This window comes from Capsicum annuum, chromosome 7 (genome assembly GCF_002878395.1).
Source record: "Capsicum annuum cultivar UCD-10X-F1 chromosome 7, UCD10Xv1.1, whole genome shotgun sequence".
Classification (NCBI taxonomy): Eukaryota; Viridiplantae; Streptophyta; class Magnoliopsida; order Solanales; family Solanaceae; genus Capsicum; species Capsicum annuum.
In genome coordinates, this window is record NC_061117.1 from 173909714 (window position 1) to 173931218 (window position 21505).

Sequence of the window (21505 nt, forward strand, 5' to 3'; positions counted from 1 at the left end):
TAATGGTTTCTTACGTTTGAGGATAGATTCAAGTAGTAATGAATAATTTTAATCCATTAACTTTGCCAAAAAATAATTATAGTTTAGTCTATGTCAAAAAATGATAGTAAGAAAAATAATTATAGTTTAGTCTATGTCAAAAAATGATAGTTTACTTTATGTTCTCTTGATTTGACGGAAAGAATAAATTTAAAAAAAGATTAAGAGTGTCTGAATTAGGTAAAAATAGCTGATACAAATTAAGTGTTGAAAAAGAATTTTACGACCTATTTAATCATGTGAAATAAAATTATTTGAGATGAAGTTGAAGTTTTTATTTGGACATGTAATTTAAATTTTTTAAGTTGTAATTTTTCTCATGAACATAAAAACTCATAAGTTGTGAAAACTATAAAAAAAATTTCAATTATTATACATACTTATCAAATAAGCAAAAGTTCACAACAATGCATAGTATCACAAAACTATTCTTAAAAAAATAAATTTATTGATCTAACTTTAGTTCAATAAAAAGTAAAATCGAACATGAGTTGTAGTTTACTACTCCTTAATATATTCATCCCAAATAGTACGAACAATTTTCTCATGTTGAGCATGCATTTCTCAATCAGATGATCGAGAAGACGAACCAATGTTGTTACTTTGAGCCGTTTGTTGGTCAATGTAATTAGTAGCTATATCATCATGTTCATATTCCATGAGTATTTCATCACTCCTTTGGTGGTCTCAGCAAAAAAAAAAAAATGTAATACTATACAAAATACAACAATTGTCATTTGCGTATCAATATCATAATGGTTCAAGCCTTCTTTCAGTATTTTGAGTTTAGATTTTCAACCTCTAAAAATTTGTTCAATCACATTGCGTAGAAATAAATACCTAAAATTAAATAATTCTTTAGCGTTTTGAGGCGCTCTTTCACTTGCTCTATAATCTTGCAGATTAAACAAATACTTATAACTTATCTAATTAACAATCTCTTAATCATAAAAATCAATAAAGTCTCATCAAATATTTAAATGTGCTGCTAAAAAATTCCAGTAGTCACTAGGAAAATACATGATAATAAAAAAAGGAAAATTACATCTTAGAAAGCTACATCAGACTTTAGAAATAAATAAAAATAACAAAAACTAACAAAAAATATATACCCCCAGATATGAGTTTTCACTATTTTTTCATTTTCGTCATACTTTTTGTCTATTCTAATTAACAGAGTTAGTTAAATATTTATGGTGATTAAAAATATTATCTTTTTGTAAACTTAAAAGACCGAAACTAATAAATGCATATTTGGGGGACTAAGTTTGAATCCACCCTTAAACATAAGATACTAGTTTTGTCATTTTATCACTTTTGTGACATTATCTTTACATAGAATTTTTTTTTATATAAACCTATTCTAAAGTAAAAGACCTCATAGAAACTTTTTTATATAAACCCAATTCTAAACCAAAAGACCTCTGTTCAACACTAAATTATTTGATATTGATTATAGCCATGGAAGAAGAAAAGCTTCAGCAACGCGAGAGGCTAGTGGAGGAAATAACAGGATATAAATTTAAGAATCCTGACTTGTTACATCAAGCTTTCACTCATACTTCCTTTCAACAAAACTCTTCTCCATCTAATGATAGACTGGAGTATTTAGGTAAGAGGCGAATTTAACATCATGTGCTTCCTCTGTTTTAAAAAAAATATTTCTTTTCTATTTTGGTAATAGTTTAAATTTTAACTTTCCAATGTTTTCATTTAGTACGTTGAAGATCATAAGATTAAATGATATTTTTATCATATTTAACACAACTTTAACTTAAGGATGATAAGATTCAAAAACTTTCTTTATTTTTTAAATCGATACCAAATCAAATAAGATTATTCTTTTCAAAATAGAAGACTATTTTTTTCGAATTATAAAGCCAGTTAAGTTTTACTCTTCAAGAATTCTATATAGACATTTGGCCATGAGAAATCTTTTAAGTAAAAACAGTAGGATTTGGATATAAGAAAATTGTTTCAATTTGGTGAAAATTATTTTTAAACAAGTGAAAACAAACAAAAATTGTATTCACTGTTTCACACCTATTTCTCTCACAAAACTTGAAAACAACTTTCAATTTATGTTCGTGACAAAAAATAACACCAACTCTAACTCTAATAAATTATTATTTTCATGGCCAAAAGAACCTATATGTCTTATGCCATCATCACTAGTCGTAACATTTCCTTTTTTCTTTGCATTTCTTGATTGGTAGTTGAAAGAAAGATTGATATTTCCATGATACGAATAGAGCAATTGCACTAGGAGAGAGCACTAGGAATTGGATAAAGGTAATAGGACAATGATAACCATTTCTCAAGCTTGAATTCCTGTAAAAAGTCTTATCCCAATAATTTAGCCTGAAAAGAGAAAAGGGGGTGAAAGTTAGGTTTCTATTGCATTGTGCAAGATTCTTTTGATGATATTTATGAAAAGTAATTTTTTAAAGAAAATACAAAAATTAATTCTAAAATTCCTATATTATGTTCTTTTATCATATTAGCCCTAATTAAGTTTTAACATGCATCATGCCAACAAGTTCCATCATTGTGGTCCCCCGATTAAGCCTGATCGATCAGGAAAATAATCACCATATAAATGTTTATGGTTTAATTTAGATGATAATTTTTTTTAAAAAAGAATTATATTTTATCCTAGTCAAACATATGTCATATAAATTGGGACGACAAAAATATATTTAGATACATTATATTTTGAATTCACTAAACTATAAATCATGAACTAATTAACATTTGTGTAGGTGACTCTGTCTTGAATCAGTTGATAGCAAAGGAACATTATTTTGCTTATCCCAATCTATCTTCTGGGAATCTCACAGATTTGAAAAGTGTCAATGTAGATACCGAAAAACTTGCTAGAGTCGCCATCAAATACAATTTGCACGACTATTTACGTTATCAAATTCATTTATTTAAAGAACAAGTAAGTGACAATAAATTCAATTCATTATATATATCTTTTTATTTTAGTCCACTGGAAACTGGTGAGAAATTCATGATTTTATTCACTTTTTTTTTTGTGTGTGTTTGGTTATTTTTGTATGAGCCTTTTTATACTCACATTCTAGTCCCCGTAAATTTGGCAAAGACAAGTATCATTTTTATTAGTTGGGTTGTAGATATTTTATTCATATCGAATGTGACACTCATAACGAGACTTGACTAATGAGTTTGGTTGAGAAGTTGATAGGCGGAATTAAAAAAAGGTGCGTATAATACCTTAAACAAATCTCATATTGAAAAGAGATGAGAATGTGAAGTAATTAATATACATAACAGAGCACAAGTTTGTATTATACTTGGGGTTTTGAGTTCTGGAGAAAGAAATAGAGCACAAGTATGTTTATTCTATTTTGAAGAATATAGTGATTGAAGTTTCTCCCTCGTCCAAGATAGAAAAAATAAAAATCATTTTGCTCCTCACATATATGTTTGTGTTTTCCACAGGTAGATGAATTCAGAGATGCTACAATGGAGTACCCCTTGCATTCAGCAGGTCGTATTGACCCGCCTAAAGTTCTTGCAGATATAGTTGAGTCATTGATAGGTGTCATTGATAGGTGCCATCTATATTGACTCTAATTTCTCCATGGATACAACTTGGAAGGTGGTTTAATTTTTTCCACACTAGAATTTGTACAATATATATTTATTTTCTTGCTTATGGTATCTTTGAAAGTTTTTATTGACAGATTATTCTATGTATATTTTGATGATAGGTGGTAAAAGATTTGTTGCAACCTCTAATAACTCCAGCAACATTTGAAATCCACCCAGTTAAGAAATTTAACGAGCTATGTCAGAAGAATGGAATGAGCTTTAAAGTTGTTCATGATAATTGGGAGAAAACAGGAGAAGTTGAATATTTTGTTGATGGAAAATTTGTTGGGAAGGGAAAATTTAGTGGAAAGAAAGAAATTGCACAAAATAGGGCTGCATACAATGCATATGATCAAGTTATCAGAAATTTGCGTATGGAAACTACTGTTGGTGATCACTTGTGATGAAATGCAAAGCTGAAATCACCATTACCAAATCCTTAATTTCCAATGGAATTGTTGAACTTTGGCCCGTCAGGAATGTTTTCGATGAATGTTTTCTCAAAATTCTCTTATTGACAAATTAAATTTCAAAGAGACGTCTGTTTAGAGTTAAGCAATTTTCTGATAGTGAATTCGTATTTCATATCTTATTAGTTGTACTAATGAAATTAGGGGCGTGCGTTTGATATTCTGTGTCACGACCCGATTTACAAATCATGATGACACCTATCAATTTCTGCCTGCAGGTAAGCCAATACCATAACCTGGAGCTGACGCAATGGGTTAATTAGGTAGAAATTGCCCAAATAGGCCAAAATCAATGAACTCAAGATATACATAAACGGTGTTCTAATATAGAAAGATAATCAACTATGGATACCAATCCCACGACCTGGTAATATTAGTACAAGAACACCTAAATACGACAGTAAAAGAAATACAACCCAAGAATCTTAAATAGTTAAAACATCTGTCTTGAGTACAAAAGATTGAATCAAAGATAAAGGGAAACGGGCGACTCGAAACTCCAAGAGCTCACCCTATCTCCGGAATGTCAACACTGCATGAACTCAACTCAACGACAACATCTAGTACTCGGATCTGTACCAAAAAGGTACAAAAGTGTAGTATGAGTACCAAAACAACGGGTACTCATTAGGCATCATCGGCCGACTGAGCTAAGCCATGATATTGAGATAATATAATGCAAGATAAAAATATCTAAGTCAAGGTACAAAATCGAACCTGAATCATCTCCATCATCACTGTATATATATAATTAATCATTCGGAATAATAATATACCATAACGCATCATCACATGTCAATACCATTATGCGTAAGAAATAAATGATTCGGAATCATAAAATAACACATATACATTCACAGGCAACACAAGTCAAAGTTGGCGCCCATACACCAACTAGTTGATCTTGAACGTTTTATATGTCCAAGCACGAATATTTACCCATAATAGGACTTGTTCTATGAGCTAAAATGTGTTATTCTTATTGTGTTTTAGTTCTAGTTGCATTATTTAGCTAATGGACATAATTAGTTGATGCAGGGTTTAATCATGATGCAATTGCACGTAATTAGATGCATTTATGGAAGCTAATGAAGATTGAAGCTTTGGGAATGATTTTCTGGACATGAGGATACTTGGATTGAGCTAAGAGAGCATGAATTTAAAGACAGGAACAAGGAAAGACGTAATGAGCTGGAAATTGAGAGAAATAGTGAGCTGGGCGACGCAGAAGCTATTCCCCTTGTTGAGCTCTGCATTGCCCTAAGGATTTTTGTACCCAACACGAATTCCAGTGAGGGTCCATGATAGCCTCGCGGTGTGGACCCTATTCCTATGCACTGACTGCCGTGACGCGACACTTATTCACCGCTCTGAGCTCTATGACACGGAGGTGGATAATCACTGGGTCAAACTTGTCCTACTATAAAAGAAACACTCTAACACAATTGAGAATACTTTTGCATATGTACAATAGAGGCTAAAAACACTACGATACTTCTTTTAGTGTGGTTTATTGTTGAATTATCATATGGGTTATTCTTAATCTCTCGTGCTTACTATTTTGATAATTGTCCACCATTAAAATACACCTATATTCCTTTGTGAATCTAAGAGGAGAATCATAGGATAGATCAAAGAGTTTAAGGAGCAAGGTTCTTATTTTTTTATAAAATAAGGGATTTGAATTAGCATCTAGGATTGAGATATACCTAGAAGCCTTGTTTGGTTTACTTGTAGGATAATATCATAATGCATTTAAATGTATTATTACATCCCCGCTCAATAATGTAGTTGTAATGTCCATTTAGGTAGACGATTAGAGGATTGAGACACCATGATCGTACTTTAAATCCTGCAAATCAATAACCCAATAATAAACTAAACTATAAGAAGAATAGAGATTTGTAAGATTATTGAAAGTGTCTCAACCCTAGAATTCTCACTAGTATTGTTTACAACCCTGCTTACGTTGCTATTATCACACATTGTTATTTCTTTATTATTTAGATTATTACTTGAATCTTTACAATCATCTTGATACTCTAAAACACTTGATACTTTTTTGTAAAAATGAAAAACTAAAGTTAGTTGAATTGCTAGTTAAGTAGTCCTCGTGGGTACGATATCCGACTATCTTAGTCACTATATTACTTGTACGATCGCATGCACTTGCATGTGTGTTAGATGGCAAAAAGTTTTTGGCGTCGTTGCTGGGGACTTAAATAATTAGTAATTTTCCAAAATTTTGGTTTTTGATAATAAGTTTAAGTGTTAACAACTTGATCTTAGTAGCTAACTTTTGCAGGACTAGCGAAGTACCGAACTGGCAAGAGATAGAGAGTTGGTAGAGCCTTGTTCAAAACTAGAACAAGCATTTCATCAGAGGCAAAGAGCTCATTATCAAATTTAGCAAGTCAAATGACGGAGTAAAGAGATCCTGATCTTATTGATCCAAATGCTACACGTGCTCCAGATCTGGTGATTCCAGCTGCTCCTGCTCGAGAAGAAGCCAGACGTGTTCATGAAGTGGCAATACCACTTACGAACCATGCTACTAATTATATCTGTAAGCCATAGGTGGGTAGTCGGTTTGAAGTGAAGCAAAATGTGGTACACCTGTTGTGTTTGAATGGATAATTTGCAGGGTTCTCACATGAAGACCCACAACAGCACATATAGACTTTCTTGGAAATCAGTGATACCTATATTCCAACTAGGGTATCTACTGATTATGTCAGACTGACTATCTTCCGCTTTTCTCTAATTAGGGAAGTGAAGAGATGGTTATATGCTGAACCACCAAAATCCATCACTTCTTGGGATGATCTGGCTCCGAAATTACTTATATAATTCTTTCCATCTAGGAAGACAATATGTTTGAGAAGCTAGATTATGAGTTTCAGGCAGAAAGAAGGAGAAAATCTTTACCTAGGTTGGGAATGACTTAAGGGTATGCTTAGAAATTGCCCTCACCACCATTAGTCTAATGATGTACTGGTACATACTTTCATAGACGGTCTTGATTCCAATACCAAGATTCTCTTAGATTTAACAGTAGATAGGCAAGCTCTTGAGAAAACATATAATGAATTATACACACTGCTGAATTAGATTTCACAAGGGAATCCTGAGTGATATGATGACTCAAAGAGTGCTCCAAAGAAGGATGCAGGTAGACCAGTTTACTGCTTTATCAACTAAGCTTGCTGTATTACAAAATTAGTTAACTAGTCAGTTCAGTAATATGAAGTTGGGGGTTACACAGCCTGCAACAACAGCTAATGCAGTTCATCAGGCTAGTACTTAATGTGAGATTTGTGGAAGCAGTGAGCATACAATGGATGCTTGTGCAGTTGATCCAGATTTCATTAATTATGTAGGGAATACTAATCGACAAGGGCAGCAGAACTATGGTAACACTTGATGTGTGAGCTAATGCTAACATATTTGAGGCTTTTAACTAAGAATAATTGCAAAGTCTTAAGCAATTTTTGTCATTTTTGATTGGTTTATATTTGATTTTATAGTTTAAGCTGATATGATAGAGAACCAACAAGAATAGAAGAAAAGAAGTTGAATTGAAGAAATCTGAAGACAAGTGTGGCTGACGACATTTATGATGAGTCATCAGCCCTGTGATAAGTTATCAAGTTTGTCGTCAGTAGTAAACAGAAAATTGGCCTAAGTTGAAAGATATGTTGACATTTTGTGATAAGTCGTCAAGGGTCTGATAAGCTGTCAAGAATGTCGTCAACCTGAGGCAGCACAGGAGAACTAAAGCAGAGGTTTGATGACATTTTGTGATAGGCCGTCACGAAGCTAATAAGTTATCAGGTTTGTCGTCAGCCTTAAACAGGAAGAGCCAAAACTGAAAAAGGAGCTGACGATATTTGTGATAAGTCCTCAGCCTCCTGATAGGCTATCATAAATGTCGTCACCTAATTCGAGGGATTTTTGAATTCTATTATTTTGTTTCCATAATTAGGGTGAACTAGATAAAGCATTGTTTAGGGTTTTGTTGAAAGTCGGCACATTGAGTTTTGAGAATACTTTTGCTATTTTCTCTCTAATTTCTTGGCTTGAAAAAGAAAATACTTTGAAGAGATTATCATAATTATTCTGGGATTTTCCTTTGTGATCTAATCTGCGATTCACTAGTTATTATTCTTCTTATGGTAAGTTTAATTTTCAAAGCGTGAATACAACTTGTTGTTTTGATTTTAGCATTATGAGTGGCTAAATTTCCTTTAACCTGAATTATGGGATCTAGGGTTAGGTCTTGATAAGGTGCTAAGTGTTCAAGATTCAAAAGGTGATAGGATTTCTTGATAATTCTTAGGTTTTAATTAACGTCTGTTGGTTGCAAACAATAGATAAAACCTACTTTGATTTTCTTGAGAAAGAAATAAAATATAGTAGGAAGTGAATTATCAACAAGGACTTGGAAATACTCCATTTAATAATCAGCGTTGTAACAAGGTTGGTTAACCTGAGGTAAAATCTGGGCAGTGAATATAAATTCCCTAAGTCTGAGAGGATTAGGTAATTTAATGCTTAAGTAGGTCGAGAGACATTTAAGCATAGCTTCGATAAAGATAACTTGTTGTCCTACCTACCGTGAGAATCCTGAACCACTAGTAGCATCCATCAAGACTAAAATCCCTAGTGCACATAATTCTAGTTTTTCATAAACTCTTGATTACGAACAGTGAAACTAACGTAACCAAAAATTGCTTGTTAAACTAACCCCCCATTTCTGAAAATATCCAACTATCAGTTGATTAATTTACAAACGACTTACGTTCACACCGTATTCCCTGTGGGATTCGACCCCAACCTAGTTGGGTTTTATATTGGCAACGATCGCTTACATTCTCATTGAGAGGTGTAGTTTGAGCTTTATAAAAAATGGCGCCATTGCTGGGGAATACGGTTGTAAACTGAAGTTTGTGTGTGCAAATTAACTGTTAGTTAAGTTTCCTAGTTTTAAGTTTATTTGTTATTTTTGTTTATTTGCAGGATCTTTATAGTGTATGCCAAGAACCAGAATTTTTAGAGAACCATTATTACCACTTAATCCAGAACCGCAACGAATTGGAAGAATAGCAGAATAGCAGGAGGCTGACAGACTGACAGCCTTAGCTCAAGCTCAAGTGAATGTGCAAAATGTCGGGCAACAAATATGACATCCAAACCCTGAGGATGAAGATTTGGGAGATGAGGAGTTGCTGAATCCTAGTAACCCAAGACGTGCAAAGCAGATAGTTGCACCAGTATGGTGTAATGTTAACAGGAACTGTCCGTTCCAAGAAAGATAAGAGTACCAGCCGGTCCAGTATGATCTCAATGATGATGATGATGGAATGGACGGAGCAGTTGCAAAGGGTGCAATCATTCCTCCACCGTTGGAACCTGGGGACAAGTTCAACATTACGAGTACTATGATCCAACTCCTCAATTTGAAGGGGTTGTTTGGTGGCCATTCTGGGGATGACCCAAACCTGTATCTAGTGAATTTTATCATCATCTATAAATCTTTAGATAACCCAAGAGTCGGATAAAATGATATTCGGTTGAGATTATTCCCGTTGTCTTTTTATAGGGAGGCAACTGTGGCTAAATGAGCTAACGCCCAATTCTATAACCAACTGGAGATAGTTGAAAGGAGCTTTCCTAGAAAGGTTCTTTCTGCCTTCTAGGAGGGTATAGTTGAGGGAAGAGATCAACAACTTTAGGCAACTCCCGACTGAAGCCTTGCATGAAGCCTGGGAAATATTTAAGAAGATGATGACATAGTGTCCGAACCACAACATGACGGACATATATTTGATGGAGACTTTGTATAGGGATCTTAACTCTGTTACAAATCCAATTGTAGACAATGCTGCTGGTGGTTCATTTGTTGATCTTACATTCCCAAAGGCTTCAGAGATGCTGGACAGAATGACCAAACAGAGTGGGGCATGGCATACCAGAGACTCTGTGGTGGTCATCCCCACTGCTTCTATAGGTATTAATGCAGAACAACACAGAAGAGAAGAGGAGCATGACCAAGACATGGCTCACCTAAAAACACAGATGGACTTGTTAACCAAGCACTTGCTATCAGGCAAGGTTGAAAAGATGAAAACTGTAGGATCTCAGGATTGAAGTGATGCTAATACAAATGAAGAGGCAAACTATGTTAATAATTAGGGGGTTTCCGAGACAATAGCCAAGGGAATCAAGGTCAAATCTTTTATGGTAAGCTTGGTTATAAAGATAGGGAGCAAGGAAATTGGAGGAATAACAATGACAGGAGCGGGCTATATGTTCTTCTTGGAAATCATGAGGCTGCTTCAATAAGTTCCGAAAATATGTCCATGGAGGACATAATGGCTAAGTTGTTGAAGAAAGTAAAAGCAATGAACTCTGGTGTGACAACCATGAAAACCAATCTAACATCCATCAGTCAGTTGGTACACTCACACTCTACCACAATCAAACAGTTAGAGTAGCAGATGAGCTTACTTTCTACAGTATTCAACTAGAGGAAGAGCAAAACGTTACCAAGCGATACAGTCCAGAATCTGCAGAATAATGGCTCATGTATGGCTATTACCACTAAAAGTGGTAAGATATTACCTGGACCTTCTGTGGGCAAACCTGTAGTTGATGAGGTAGTTGTTAATGAACCGAAAGAAGGAGGTCCAGTGGAGTCTGAGAAGATGGATAATTCTAATAATGTTCTAGAGAAAGGTGAAGAGAAGGAGAATGAAGTAGTGGTGAAAACTATCCCAAGATCACCACCTCCCTTTCCTCAGCGGTTGAAAAAGAAAATTGATGATGCAAAATTCAGCAAATTCATGGTAGTACTCAAGCAATTGACAATAAATGTGCCCTTGGTTGAGGCACTTGAGTGAATTCCAGGATTCGCAAAGTTCATGAAAGACCTCGTGACTAAGAAATGGAAGGTTAGCCATGAGCCTGAGGACAATCTCCTTCATTGTAGTGCTATCTCTACAAGGTCTTTAGTGCAAAAAAAGACAGATCCGGGAGCGTTTACCACCCTATGTACTATTGGTTCCCTAAATTTCACAAAAGCACTATGCGATTTGGGAGCCATTATAGGTCTAATGCGACTCGTTGTGTACAAAAAACTGGGTTTGGGGGATCCTACCCCGACGAACATGCGATTGGTGATGACAGATAGGTCTGTAAAGTAGCCAGTGGGTATGTTATATGATGTATTGGTAAAGGTGGCCGACTTCATTCTGCCTGCTAATTTTGTAGTCGTGGACTGTAAGGTAGACTTCTAAATGCCCATTATTTTAGGTAGACCATTCCTTGCAACTGGGAGATCGATCGTATACATGGAGCTGAATGAGCTAAAGTTCAAGCTTAACGACAAGGAAGAAAGATTCAAATACACTCATCCATGATACCGACGAAGGAGATGAGTGTTTTCTTAATTGTGGACGTATTCTATAAAGATGGTAAAGGGGTATTAACAGGTTATCTTGACAAAGTCTGAGTAGTCAACATAACCAAGTTGTGCCGCAACATTAAATCAGGCACTATTAAGAGGCAACCCAAAATTTTATACTCCAGTAAATTATTTATTTTTGTAGTAGGTTATAGTTCAAAGAAGGTGGAATCGATGTATTCTGCTAAGTGCCCCTGATGTATTTTTGATGGGCTGTCACGATTGTGATAAGCTGTCAAATTTATCGTCAGAGACCTCAGCTCTGAAGAAAGGTCTATCAAGGCTGACGACGTTTGTGATAAGATATCACAATTGTGGCGGCTTATCAGAAATGTCATCACAAAAAGCCCAACATTAGCTGAAACTGTGGGCCAAACTAAAAAGACCCAACCCGGCCCACTTCTACCCTTTCCACCTTCCTGCTTAGTTTTTAATTCCTTTAAGTTGTTTTCCTTCCATACTTAGAATATTTTCTTTACTTCTTTAAACTCTTTCCAAGTAAATTGAGAAGAAAGCTTCCTTGTGTGTGGGGGGGCTTGCAATCAAAATCAAAAACCTCTCTTTACTTTTTCTTACGCGTGTAATCAAAGAGAAGGTCTCCATCAGGTATGCTCGAAACCTGATTTTTTTTTTCAATTGGTAAGTTGTAAGCTGAGGTAAACTCAAGTTCCAAAGAAGCTTGAACCAAGTCCAACTTGCAAAAAGGGCTAAAAATCAAAACTAGGGTTTGCTATGCAAGCCTAAGGCTTAAAAGTTCAGCTTAAAAATAAAACTCGAGTGGATTTTAAGAAACAAAATGGGACCAAAAATTGAGTTAAAGTTGAGTTGGGGGTTCTGATAAGAGTTGACGACATTCATGATAAGCTATCACAATTGTGATGGCTTATAAAAAATGTTGTGAAAAGGCTGCTAAGAATGATACGGGTTCTATTTAGGGCTGACGACATTTGTGATAGGCTATCACGATTGTGACGGCTTATCAAAAAATCATCAGAAGTTGATAAAATCTTATGGGTTCTATTTAAAAGCTGACAACATTTGTGATAGGCTATCACGTTTGTAACGGCTTATAAGAAATGTCGTCACACCTGGAACCTGAAACATGAATGAGCCTTTTCAAAGGGTGTGGAATTTCGATGATCAATATTTTTATGCTTATACTCTTGATTGTTAACTAATGGTTTTTATCTTGCTATAGGTTTTGAAATGGCACCCAAAGGGAAGAGCTCAAAATCCACAAAGAAAGTGACCAAGGGAAGTGTACCTCGAAAACTCTTCAATGAAGAGTCAGATTATGAAGAGAAGAGCTTTTGCTCAGGAAGAAAAAGAAGAATAAAAGATCTAAAAAGACTCCACCCCCCACCAATTGAGGTGGAGGAGAGTGAATAAAGTGACACTAAGCCAACAATATCCAAGCATATAGCTTCTGTGCAGTCGGCCTCTGAACAACAAGAGTCTGAACATGCTGTATCTAAAGAGCATGATTTAGATTAGCCTGAGTTTGAGGAACATGAGTTTGGGTAACCTGAATCTGAGGGACCATCAACTGAGTCCCTTTCTGCCGAGCCACAAGATGATGGAGATTCTCCAATTCGGAGAACTATGGTCAAATGCAAGAATAATAAAGTCCGAGATGACAAATTCCCAAAGCTCAAAAAATCTTCTTTGATGGGCTTCATAGAACCAACATAAGAGCTGTCAAGAGACCAATCTTTGAGGAGAAGAGAATCATTACTAAGGGGTTGAGCAGGTACCCGGAAGTGGAGTAGAAATTTTATGGCTATGATTTGGGATGGACTACATGAGTAGGAAATTCATTCTGCCTTATGCTAGTTAGGGAATTCTATGTGAACTACCAAGAACGCTTAGAAAACATCTGCAAAGAAGGAGAGAAAATAGCTGACTAACCTTTGTTGGACAAAGTTTCGGTACGGCGTGTAATGGTGGATATTTCTGAAGCAATAATCAATAGGTTCCTTCATGGATTAAACTTCACTCCTCAGGCCACTTCACCTACTTTCTATGCCCAGTTGAAGCATCGGAAAATCAGAGGAATTGGTTAGCCACACTCATAGCCGATGGAGAACCAGAATGGCTAACAAATTCGAGTGAAAAGATCTTCAAGGCCTCCCTCAATTCAGAGGCAGGATTTTGGTGGGCTATTGTTCGTATTTGGTTGATGCCCACAGATGGTGATAATATTCTCGTGGATGATAGAGCTATATTAGTAACAAGTTTTATGGCTAACCTTAAATTGAATTTTGGAGAGATTATTGCCGAAAAGATAAAAATTCACGTCTCGAGGTCTGATAAAACATATCCTTTCCCTTATTTATTTACAAGGTTGTGTAGGGCAGCAAACATGCCAAAGATTGTAGTGTTAGAAGAAGAAATCCTTGCCAAGAAGACCCACAATCCTATCAGAAATGAGAAAAATCAGCCGAGGCTAATGTTTGACAAGGGCGCAGAGATTCCCACTGGCCCATCGGTCACTGGTACTAGTTTGGTGCCTAATGCAGAGAGGCTTGATTCTAAAACTGTACCTTCAATATCTAAAACAATGGCAGAATCATCAATTCCCAGAACTGAGATAATTTCTCTAGCTGCTGTGCCTACAACAAAATTTGCCTTCAACCTTATGAATTTCAGAAGAGTAGAAAAATAGTCCAAATGGTGCGAGGCTCAGCTTAAACTCTTTGGTAAGTAATTTGCAGCTGTAGTGGACAAAAGGTTTAAGGCTACACTCGAACCTTACAAGGCTCTACAGGGCCAGATTAATGAATTGGAGAACCGCTTTAATGCTTAGTTGAGAGAAAGGTCTGCTCTAGAGATAGCATTATTCAGATCAGACCTAGATAAAGTAAGGGTAGAGGTTCGAAAGATACATCATTACCACTTTATAGCATCAGTAGACCCGGTAGATGAGGAGTCTGAGGGTGAAATCCCAATGCTTGATCTCATAGAGGAGCCAGTGAAGAAAAAGAAAAAGAAAAGTGAGAAGAAAGGCAAAGGAAAGAGAGAGAGGCCCGATAGTGATGAAGAAACAAAAAAAAAGAAGAGGGCAAGAAAGAAGTCTGAAAAGGAGGAGATGAAGAAGGCAAGGATTGAGTCCTTAGCGGACAATGAGATATGAGAGGCAGTCATCCGAGCAAGAGCAGTAGGTGCCTCCACCAGTAGGCCTTCAAAGACTAATAGACCAACTACACCAGAATAGTTTGAGGCTCCTGATGGAGATTCAACAATATGGTCAGTAACCCATGACCCCCAGGATTGATCCATTCCAAGTATACTCTAACCCTTAGTTCAGATTTTCTTTGATTTTAAGTTGAGGGTGTAGGGTAAATTGTTGTTGTAAAATTTTGTAACCGATTAGGAGAAATACTTGTACTTGAGGCAGTTGAATTTTTTTGTGATTTTTGTACACCTCTTCAAGTGGTCTACTCCTTTAACTGTGTGATTTTCATTCAAGTATGACTACTGTGCATCTTTGTATGGCATTAGTTCTAGTAACATAATAATCACTGATAAATAGTTTCATGAACTAAATAAGTCATAGCTTGTGATATATGTGTGTACCATGTGTGTGTGAGCAACTACTTAGTTCCATTTGTATACTACAGCCAGAATCTGCTCGATTAGTCTTACCTAGGTTGAAGGATAGGAAATAGAAAAGGATGATAATCCATTTTGATATTAGCTCACTTTAGCCTAAATGACATTCCCTATATGTATAATATCCCTTGATCCCTGTTTTGAGCCTAATTAGCCTATTTCTTGGTATGATACCTGTCACCTTCCTATTTAGATCATAATGAACCTATTTTGGCCCTGGTCCTTCTTGGACACTATGCACCTTGACTTACGCAAATGGCCTAAGTTGAGGGTGGCTATCATAGGGGTATGTGATATAGAATGAGTATGAAGAAAGGTAGCATAAAAGAAAAGAATAAAAAGATGGGTGCAGAGAAAAAGAGCAAGAAAAAGAAAAATTGTAAAAAAGAGTAAGTAATTGAGAAAAGGCTGTACCCACCTAAATAAGTGTGATTAAGGAAAGAGAAGAGCAGAAAAGGCTAATGAGTGTAACCCCAAAAAGATAGTGTAGTGTCAAGGAGGCTTAGTCACTTTAAATACCATCGAGTATCCTACCAACCCCTAGCCGGAATTACAAGCCTAAGAGAAGTCCTATAGTGATCCTAGCTAACCTATCTGAAGATTTGGGTAATGAATATAAGGGCAAGCCTATGGTACTTGGCATACACTGATTGGACCTTCGTTTTGAGAGTAAGTGTTTTGATTGTCACCATGATTACATATATAATTCCTGATATGAGATAAGGGGGATGTCTTTACTATGAGGGCACACTGATTACATTGCTAGTTACTAACATGTTTGGGTAGTGTAATAATGATCTATGCATGGTTGTTATAACTGAATTGATGCCATATCTTAATTCCTGTGTGTTGCATTGGTGTTCTTCATTGTTTTTGAATTGAGTGACCTTGGAGATGGTAAAAGTGTTTTGAGATGATATAGATGATTGACTGCCAAATATACTTTGTAATCTCTTAGTTGTGTTGAGTTGGTCGAGGACAAGAAATTGTTTTAAGTTGAGGGTGTTGATGTGTGAGATAATGCTAACACATTTGAGGCTTTTAACTAAGAATAATTGCAAAGTCTTAAGAAACTTTTGTCATTTTTGATTGGTTTATGTTTGATTTTGCAGTTTAAGCTGATATAATAGAAAGCCAACAAGAATGGAAGCAAAGTAGTTAAAATCTGAAGAAATTTGAAGACAAGTGTGGCTGAAGACATTTGTGATAAGTCGTCAGCCCTGTGATAAGTTATCAAGTTCGTCGTCAGTAGTAAACAGAAAATTGGCCTACGTTGAAAGATGTGATGACATTTTGTGATAAGTCATCAAGGTTCTGATAAGTTGTCAAGAATGTCGTTAGCCTGAGGCAACAAAGGGGAACTGAAGTAGAGCTTTGATGATATTTTATGATAGGCCGTCATGAAGCTGATAAGTTTTCAGGTTTGTCGTCATCTTTAAATAGGAAGAGCCAAAACTGAAAAAGGAGTTGACGACATTTGTGATTAGTTGTCAGCCTCCTGATAGGCTATCATAAATTTCGTCACCTAATCCAAGGGATTTCGGAATTCTATTATTTTATTTCCATAATTAGGGTGAACTATTTAATGCCTTGTTTAAGGTTTTATTGAAAGTTGGCACATTAAGTTTTGAGAATACTTTTGATATTTTCTCTCTAATTTCTTGGCTTGAAAAAGAAAATACTTTGAAGAGATTATTATCATTATTCTGGGATTTTCCTTTGTAATCTAATTTGCGATTCACTAGTTATTCTTATTCTTGTGGTAAGTTTAACTTTCAAAGCATGACTACAACTTGTTGTTTTGATTTTAGCATTATGAGTGGCTAAATTTCCTTTAACCTGAATTATGGGATCTAGGGTTAGGTCTTGATAAGGTACTAAGTGTTCAAGATTCAAAAGGTGGTAGGATTTCTTGATAATTCTGAGTTTTTAATTAACGTCTGTTGGTTGCAAACAATAGATAAAACCTATTTTGATTTGCTTGAGAAAGAAATCAAATATAGTAGGAAGTGAATTATCAATAGGGACTTGGAAATACTCCGTTTAATAATTAGTGCTGTAATAAGGTTGGTTAACCTGAGGTAAAATCTGGGCAGTGAATATAAATTCCCTAAGTCTGAGAGGATTAGGTAATTAAATGATTAAGTAGGTTGAGAGATATTTAAGAATAAATTCAATAAAGATGAATTTTTGTCCTACCTACAGTGAGAATCCTGAACCACGAGTAGCATCCGTCAAGTACCAAAATCCCTTATGAACATAATTCTGGTTTTTCATAAACTCTTGATTACGAACACTTAAACTAACGTAACCAAAAATTGCTTGTTAAACTACAACCACCCCATTTCTGGAAACATCCAACTATTAGTTGATTAATTTGCAAACAACTTACGTTCATACCATATTTTCTGTGGGATTCGACCCCAACCTAGTTGGGTTTTATATTAACAATGATCACTTACATTCTCATTGAGAGGTGTAGTTTGAGCGTTTTCAACACTTACAATCCGAATTTAAGAAATCATCCTAATTTCACATGGGGTGGAAATTAGAAACAAAATAACATCAGTACAGGGGGCCAGTACAATAAAATTAATAGCATCAAGTTCAGAGTAATCCGGCCACGAATCAAACTAGCAATATGGAAGTGTTGTTGAAACAACTTATAACTACTCAAGCACAATTGATAGCAGATATGGAGAGTCAACAATTCATTACAAAACACTTAGAGAAGCAAATTGGTCAGATTGCAGAAGCGCAAAACACTAGACCTCAGGGAGGTCTATCTAGTGATACTGAGGTGAATCTTAAATAGGTAAGTGCAGTCACTACAAGGAGCGGTTTGAAACTAAAGAAGTTAGAACCTGAGCAAGTAAATAACAAGGCTACTGATGATGATACTAAAAAGAATGGAGAGAAAGTGGTGGAAGAAAAAAATGCAAGTAATGAAACCAAAGTGGAGAAGACAACTCTACCTCCACCTTTCCTTCAAAGGCTTTGGAAGCACCAAAAGGAGACTAGTTACAAGAAGTTTTTAGAGCTTTTGAAGTAGGTTCATGTCAATCTCCCTCTTTTTTATATTTTGCAGAGTGTTCCAAAGTATGCAAAGTACGTGAAAGGCATAGTGGCAAACAAGAACCGTTTGACTGAATATGCTATAGTAGTACTTATTTAGGAGTGTACATCTAAGATTTAGAATAAATTGTCCACAAAGCTAAAATTGCAGATCACCATCGAACAATCCATTAGTGCTTGGGGGTTATGTGATTTAGCGGCAAGCATCAATCTCATGCCCAAATCTTGGTTTAGAAAGATGGATCTTAGGAGTCCAAACCTACGACCATTATTTTTCAAGTAGCCAATAGGTCTCTTGCTTAGGACTGACGGGATCATTGAAGATGTATTGGTGCAAGTGGGATCACTTATTTTCCCAGTGGATTTTTTTATTCTTGATTTCGATGTTGATCTGGCCATTCCATTTATTTTAGGACATCCATTCTTAGCAATTGGCCAATCACTTATTGATGTAGTTGCAGGGAAGAAGCCTTGAGAGCTCATGACAAGGTCAAGGTTTTTGATGTGTATAAAGATATAAAGTTGCCTACTATATATGAAGAATTTTTTGCTATAATAGTTGTAGACCTTGAGTCTGAGCTCCACCTTCTATTGTCTAATAACCTACTTGAGCGAGCTTTGATGGGGTATAATCTCTATGGTGATGTTGAGGCACTTGAAATGGTTCAGATTATGGATTTAACATTTATTGACACTAGAGTGAGTGAGTTTGAGCTGTTGAATAGACTAATTGGACCATTTCTATGTTGAGGCACTTGAAATGGTTCAGATTATGGATTTAACATTTATTGACACTAGAGTGAGTGAGTTTGAGCTGTTGAATAGACTAATTGGACCATTTCTAAAGGCTTTCATTAATGAAGCACCAAAACTAGAGCTCAAGAATCTTCCTTCTTATTTAAAATATGCTTTCCTTGGCGAGGATGATACTTTGCATGTGATTTTATCTGTAGGTTTGTCTGATATTTAGGTGAGAGAGGCATTGATAGTGTTGAAAAAAAGAAAATACTTGGATGGTATATATTAGACATCACAGGAATCAATCCTGCTTTTTGTATGCATAAAATTATATGGAAGAGGGATATAAAGCAAGTGCACAACACCAATGAAGATTGAATTTGATGATAAAAGAGGTGGTCAGAAAAGAAGTCATTAAGTGGCTTGATGCTGGGATTGTCTATCCTATATCTGACAATAAATGGGTTAGCCCTATACACTGTATCCCAAAGAAAGGTGGGATAATTGTTGTAACTGATGAATATAATGAGTTGATTCCAACTCGCACAGTAACTGGGTGAAGGATCTGTACAGATTACAAGAAGTTAAATGATGCCACAAGGAAGGATCACTGTCCCATTCCACTTATTGATTAGATGTTGTACAGATTGATAGAGCAGGAGTACTACTATTTTTTGGATGGGTATTCAGGGTATAACCAGATTACCATTGCACCTGAAGACCAGGAGAAGACCACCATCACCTGTCTTATGGCACATATGCATTCAGACGTATGTACTTCTATCTTTGCAACAAACCAACAAATTTTTAGATATGCATAATGGTTGCCTTCTATGGTATGGTGGAAGCCTGTAACGCCCCAAAATCTCATCCCGAGATGTCATATGGTGCTTAAGGTTACAAGTAGCCCCAAGCTAACCCTTCGAGCCTGCTACTAAGTCTAGAACTTACTTTAAGACAAATGAATTAAGTAGTGAGTCTATATCATGTCAAATTTGGGCTAAAATAACTGAAAAACATCATTTGGATAGCAAATACTAAAAATCTGGAAACTCCAACTAATACTCCGACAAGCCTCTACTTACTAATGAACTAGAGAGTCATTGGGACAAACCCCTAACTGACTCAAGCTAAACTAAAAACAATAAATAAATGTTATCAAGACTTAAAAGCAGGGAAAAAGGTCCTCAAATTATCAGGACTCACCAACTACGAAAGTGTAGATGAAGGTACTCGGAGATCACTATCGCTGTTGAGACTAAGCACCTGAACCTACATTATGTGACAATATAGCACATAGACATATATGTGGATTAGTACTTTGAGGATGTACTGAGTATATGAGGGTGTATGCAATAAGTAAACATTATCATTACTCTTTATAAAACTATGCATGCTGATATAAATTACTCACATAGCTTGAATAAATCTTAAATCTAAATCTCATAAATCATGAATAATGAAGCATGTAGCATAAATCTCGTGAGTCATTATACTTAGTTCTAAAATTTGTATTCTTCTCTTATTCTCAAAGCTTGTAAGAAAAAGGAATCTTAAAACAATAACTTTCAAAACTTATGCTTTTATCTTGAGGAGAATACGACTTTGGGAACTCAAGGACTTGGGAACTTTATGACTATAAAGCTGTGGAGACTTGGAGACTCTGGGAACTTGGGAGATTCTTTTAACCGACATAGACCATGTGAGATGTCATGGAGTCCAACGTCTTTCCCACGTTAGGGAGAGATATTCCACCATTTCCATTGGAGTAGAACTTTAACTTTAGTGATCACTGTCTTAACCCACTTGGGGTAAATCATAATCCTACGGTGGCTCGTAGTTCTGGGGCATGAAGCCTTGGAATCAAGCCCAACTCGGTGCTAAATACTACTCCCATACTTAGGCTTTAAACTTTTAGGAAATCCACCTTAAAATAGTACAAGGATGTATAGAGGAAGCTAATTATATTTCTTTTTGCTTTAAATCATAAATACTGCGGATTCCTATTGTAGCTTAGGATTCAAACATCAATTTTCTTCCTTGAAACTTTGTAAACAATCATCAAAGAGTCTTAAGATCATGATATTCTTAAAATATCAAGGCTAAATCATAGGGATTAAAGCCCATGTTTCAAACTTATGTTAAAACACCAAAAGGTTCATGCTTGATAATGTAATTATTGGTAAATCAACTCAAAATCTAGAAAAACTATGATCATGTGCATAAATATTTGAAAGTAGACATGTAACACAATATCCAAATCACTTAAGGTCTCAAAATCATACAATTAGCAACATGGGGTATAAACCCTAACTTAAATTTCATGAAAATCATATCAAAATTCAGAAATTTATAACTTAAAGTAAGTTTTTGGATGAATTATTCTTTTTGAAATCCCACATACCTTATTTGGCTTGACTCGATGGAACAAGTTGACTTTTGAAGCCTTGAGAATATTCTTGGAAGCTTTTCTTAAAGGTTGTTG

At 35.6% G+C, this 21505-nt stretch overlaps 1 protein-coding gene and 1 non-coding gene across 2 annotated transcripts; one reads left to right on the forward strand and one right to left on the reverse strand.

Moving 5' to 3' along the window:
• The first annotated feature begins 1376 nt into the window (after positions 1-1376).
• LOC107878150 (ribonuclease 3-like protein 3) lies at positions 1377-4250 on the forward strand. The gene is given in 5 exon segments (XM_016725060.2): positions 1377-1651; positions 2802-2983; positions 3508-3597; positions 3599-3667; positions 3780-4250. Coding segments are annotated over 5 exon segments (777 nt in total). The 5' UTR covers positions 1377-1500; the 3' UTR covers positions 4065-4250.
• A 2754-nt stretch (positions 4251-7004) lies between these two features.
• On the reverse strand, positions 7005-7111 carry LOC124886214. The gene has a single exon (XR_007043300.1). It is a non-coding gene; the product is annotated as a small nucleolar RNA R71 (small nucleolar RNA).
• Between the last annotated feature and the right edge of the window lie 14394 nt (positions 7112-21505).